The sequence below is a fragment of the Bufo bufo genome, chromosome 1 (assembly GCF_905171765.1).
Source record: "Bufo bufo chromosome 1, aBufBuf1.1, whole genome shotgun sequence".
In the NCBI taxonomy this organism is placed as follows: domain Eukaryota; kingdom Metazoa; phylum Chordata; class Amphibia; order Anura; family Bufonidae; genus Bufo; species Bufo bufo.
The window spans coordinates 448,010,842-448,015,566 of NC_053389.1; the positions used below are offsets into that span (position 1 = coordinate 448,010,842).

General features: G+C 48.0%; 1 protein-coding gene across 1 annotated transcript; it reads right to left on the minus strand.

Moving 5' to 3' along the window:
* Nucleotides 1-1,089: 1,089 nt before the first annotated feature.
* LOC120982318 (E3 SUMO-protein ligase ZBED1-like) lies at nucleotides 1,090-2,898 on the minus strand. Its single transcript, XM_040412412.1, has 3 exons — nucleotides 2,220-2,898; nucleotides 1,879-2,132; nucleotides 1,090-1,812 (listed from the first exon to the last, which is right to left on the minus strand). Exons 1-3 carry the CDS (start codon nucleotides 2,896-2,898, stop codon nucleotides 1,090-1,092), a joined length of 1,656 nt encoding a protein of 551 aa, XP_040268346.1.
* Between the last annotated feature and the right edge of the window lie 1,827 nt (nucleotides 2,899-4,725).

The following is a 4,725-nucleotide window of genomic DNA, read 5'->3' on the forward strand; positions in this document are numbered from 1 at the left end:
AGCCCTTACTTATATTGCACAAAAATAAAAAGTTGCACATATTTGAACGAAAAAGCCTTCAAGTTCAACAGGTTTCCTAACGGTAAACTGTTAAAGGGAACTTGACACCTCTAATCAACTTTATGCTGCCCAGACTAACAGCAGCATAAAGTAGAGACAGGTGAGTTGATTTCATCAGTCTGCATAGTTTAAAAGTAAGTGGTTGTCCGAGAACCACCATCACATTAATTGCTGACTGGGCCTGGAAAAGAGTCCCGGCCACCTGAGAAGAGTCCTGGTTATTCATGAATTCCTGCTGTCCCTGCCCACCTGCTGATGACTGACCGGCTTCTACCTAGTTTTCTCCCTTTCTGTCTAGGAGAGAACTGCCAATCATCAGCAGATGGACGGGAGAGCAGAAGATTCGGAGTAACCAGGACTCTTCTCAGGTAGATCTGACTCTTTTCAAGGCTTGTGCTGCAGTGATTATGATGCTGGTTCTCAGCAACCACTTACTTTTAGTTAATGAGAGACACACCGCTGAAATCAGAATTTTTGTCATTATTTTATGCTGCTGTCAGTGAGGTCAGCATAAAGGTGATGACAGGACAGGTTCCCTTTAAATATATAACAAATTGCAAACTTACAAATCAATATGTAGTGCGAGTGCGACTGAACATCAGCCTTGCGTGCCGTCATTACATTTAATATCTCCTTATTGGTCCAGAGGACCTGAGCGAGCGTTACTTTCGCACACTCACTGAATAGTTTTATTAAAATTCTACTTTATTGATATATCCTTTAAAATCACTTCGTGTTAGACAAGGAACTCAAAAATTTGATTAAATTACTCAGGGAGGCCACGTCCCTTCCCTATAACCTGAACTCCCTGAGTAATTTTAATCACATTTTTGAGTTCCACTTCTTTGTCTAACACTAAGTGATTTTAAGGGATATATCAATATCAATAAAGTAGAATTTCAATAAAACTATTCAGTGAGGGTGCGAAAGTAACGCTTAGGTCCTCTGGAGTCGCCAGTAAGGAGATAATAAATACAGGAGTATAGCGTTGCACGCCTCCTGAGGGGTCCTGTCATTACATAATGCACTTCAGCCAAGGTTTTTCGGCAGGAACACAAGTTTGTCCACAGTCTCGGGCTTCCGTTCAGATCGGTGGCATGTTACTATATTGCCACTGGTGCTAAATGCCCTTTCTGAAGGGGCACTTGTGGCAGGAATGCAAAGATATTTCTTGGCTAGGCTTGCCACCCTGGGAAAATTAGCCTGGTGCAACCTCCACCACTCCAGTGGGTCAGCTTCTCCTTCTACATCCAGTGCCTGCAGGTAACTCTTAAGCTCAATTTTAATCGCTTCTCTGTCAGTGAGGGAAGCTGGGCCAGGCTGAGCAGATGCATTTTTTAAAAAGCTGCCCAGACTTCGTTTACTCCTCTTGGGTTCTCTCTGGGCTTCTCCAGCAGCTCCTGTGCTTGTGTGTGATGGTGATGATGACTCTGTGGCAGACACAGCTTGCGTCTCTAGCAGTGCCTGAATTTCTGCTGCTGCCTTTGTGAAGATGAACTCTCTTCGGTCATCTGCTATATATGATGATCTGAAGCGTGGGTCGACCAAGGAGGCCATATCCAGGAGGTCATCAGTTGCAACGTCCGAGTACTTCTCATTTAAATACTTGAGGATGGCTGTCTTCATGTCCTTCGTCAGTTCTGTGTCAATGTCGTCATCAGCTAGAGGAAGAACTGTTGTGTTTAGAAGGTGGAGCACAGGTTTGACAGTCGACACACTCACATACTCTTCTCCAGACAGAGCATCTGTAAACTACAACAGGGGACTGAGGGTCTTGTTCATAGATTCTAACACATCAATGTCCTGCTAAGTTGGTACCAGGTGCCTGGTTTTCCGGTCTGCTTTCAGGACCTGTGATATGGCCTTCTCTTGTTCGAGCAGCCGCTGAATCATCTGCTGTCGAGACCCCCATCTTGTTGGTGTTTCAGTGATGAGGCGGTGAGGAGGCAGGTTTAGCTCAGCCTGGGCATTAGCCATTTCTCTCTTCCTTTTCCAAGCGTAAGAAAAGGCACTCACTATTTTCTTGCATTTGCCAATGGCATGTTCAACACGGGCGTCTTTCACACTTCTCTCTAAGGACAAAATTGGAAGATATCATTAGCACATCAACCCCAGTGCATAATGTAACTAGTCTAGGACTAAAAGAAACGTCTACCTACCTATGGCGAGGTGGAGCCTGTGACGAAAGCACTGCAGTCTTGTCCAGCCGTTAATTTCCACTGCTTTCACAATATTTGCGCCATTGTCGGTGGTTATGCAGACTTGTAACTCTTCTTTAAGTCCCCATGACTCGAGCGCTTCCTTCAATCCCTGAGATATCAGTTCACCCGTATGATCCTCGGGAAAATAAGATGTCTGTAGGCATCTGCTGCACAACTTCCACTCGTCATTGATGAAGTGGACTGTGAGACTAATGTAAGGCTCCATTGTGCGACTGGACCACAAGACCGTAGTAGTTGCATAGTGTTTTATGCTCCGGAGTTCGTTCTTTACTTGCTCACGGACTTTGTCATACAGTTTGGGCATTTCAGTTTGGCTAAAGTATTTGCGGCTAGGTACCTCGTAACGTGGATCAAGTGTCTTAATCATGTTCTGAAAGCCGCGTTTCTCCACTGTAAGAAACGGCACCATGTCCTTACACAGATATAGGGTAATGGCATTTGTAATATCAATCCACCGCCGATTTTTTTGGTCATACGGAGTGCCTTTAGAAAATGCTTTCACAATATCGGTCTGCTGGTGGGCAGGGCCACCTTTTTTCTTTCCACTAGACTGACTGGCCGTTTGTGGAGGAAGGCGCAGTTTTTGGCTATCTTGGTATTCCAAAACGTGCTTCATTTTGAGGTGATGAAACAAATTGGTTGTATTCCCTCTCTTCGCTATTATTGTCGCCCGGCAAACTTTGCAGATTATATTTTTCTGCTCCACAGCCGACTTCTTAAACCCAAACCAGGTCCATATGACAGACGTCGCACGGTCTTCTTTATGAGCACCTCCTCCTCTTCCTCCTCCCCACATGCTGTAAGCTCCTCCATGAAGTTGACCAAAAAAGGCACAACTTAAGTTGATCTTGATGACATATAGGGCGCCTGCAGGAAACGATTATTTTAGCAATCGAGTACTCGTCTCTAATAAGACAAACCGTCTCTTAAACTATTGCTAACGTATTGCTAATTGCTTTTTAAAAACAATATTTTTATGTGGTATAGCAAATCATCAGCCCCATGCCATTTGCTGTCAGTCAGCGTCAGACAGACCCATGGTATTTGCCAATTGCCATCATCAGACATGTCCCCCAGAGCCAGTGCCATCAGCCCCATGGCATTTGCCATCATCTATCAGACTGTGTGATGATGGCAAATGCCTTGGGGCTAATCTGATGGCACTGGCTCACTGCTGGGTGACACATGTCTGATGACGGCAAATGCCATGGGCATGGGGCTAATCTGATGGCACTGGCTCACTGCTGGGGGACACATGTCTGATGGCAAATGCCACATGGGGCTTAACTGATGGCACTGGCTCACTGCTGGATGACACATGTCTGATGACGGCAAATGCCATGGGCATGGGGCTAATCTGATGGCACTGGCTCACTGCTGGGGGACACATGTCTGATGGCAAATGCCACATGGGGCTTAACTGATGGCACTGGCTCACTGCTGGATGACACATGTCTGATGACGGCAAATGCCATGGGCATGGGGCTAATCTGATGGCACTGGCTCACTGCTGGGGGACACATGTCTGATGGCAAATGCCACATGGGGCTAATCTGATGGCACTGGCTGACTGCTGGGGACACACACATGTCTGATGGCAAATGCCACATGGGGCTTAACTGATGGCACTGGCTCACTGCTGGGTGACACATGTCTGATGACTGCAAATGCCATGGGGCTAATCTGATGGCACTGGCTCACTGCTGGGGGACACATCAGACATGCAATCAGATCAGCCTCATGTGGCATTTGCCATCATCAGACATGTGTCCCCCAGCAGTGAGTCAGTGCCATCACACTTGAGCTCAACCCCATGTGGCATTTGCCATCAGACATGTGTCCCCCAGCAGTGAGCCAGTGCCATCAGATAATGTGGCATTTGTCATCATCAGACTTCATGTGTCTCCTCCCCTGCTATACATTCAGAGAGCATGGTCTCAGACTCTCAGTGCCATCAGAAGATGATCACTGCATGACTGCAGCATCAGCCCCCATGGCCATCCTTTCCTTATCCACTCTCCCCCCCCTCTGATCCTCCAGAGCCCCCCTCTGATCCTCCAGAGCCCCCCTCTGATCCTCCAGAGTCCCCCTCCGATCCTCCAGAGTCCCCCTCCGATCCTCCAGAGTCCCCCTCCGATCCTCCAGAGTCCCCCTCCGATCCTCCAGAGTCCAGCGTCCCCCTCCCGATCCTCCAGCAAGAGTCCCAGACAGTCCCCCTACAAGAGCGAGAGCAGCTGTTATAAAACGTACCTTTCCTGCAGGGTGCTCGGCAGCGGCTGGCTAATGGAGTGTGGCGTCTTCTTCCAGCACTGGCGGGACCTCACTGACGTCACACACAGCGTCAGCAAAGCGGCCTGACGCTGTGCGCACGCCGGCCCTGGCCAGTACAGCGGTATTGCGGAGTCGGGAGGCCAAAAGAAGCTTCTGGGTAATGATTCAGGTG

What these genes read in the sequence shown, in the direction of transcription:
- LOC120982318 (XM_040412412.1), bottom strand. Translation starts at nt 2,898, where the DNA reads ATGAAGCACGTTTTGGAATACCAAGATAGCCAAAAACTGCGCCTTCCT. An exon ending in CAGGCTCCACCTCGCCATAG is followed by an intron (nt 2,133 to 2,219) that starts GTAGGTAGACGT and finishes TTTTGTCCTTAG; the next exon opens with AGAGAAGTGTGAAAGACGCC. An exon ending in ACCGGAAAACCAGGCACCTG is followed by an intron (nt 1,813 to 1,878) that starts GTACCAACTTAG and finishes CCCCTGTTGTAG; the next exon opens with TTTACAGATGCTCTGTCTGG.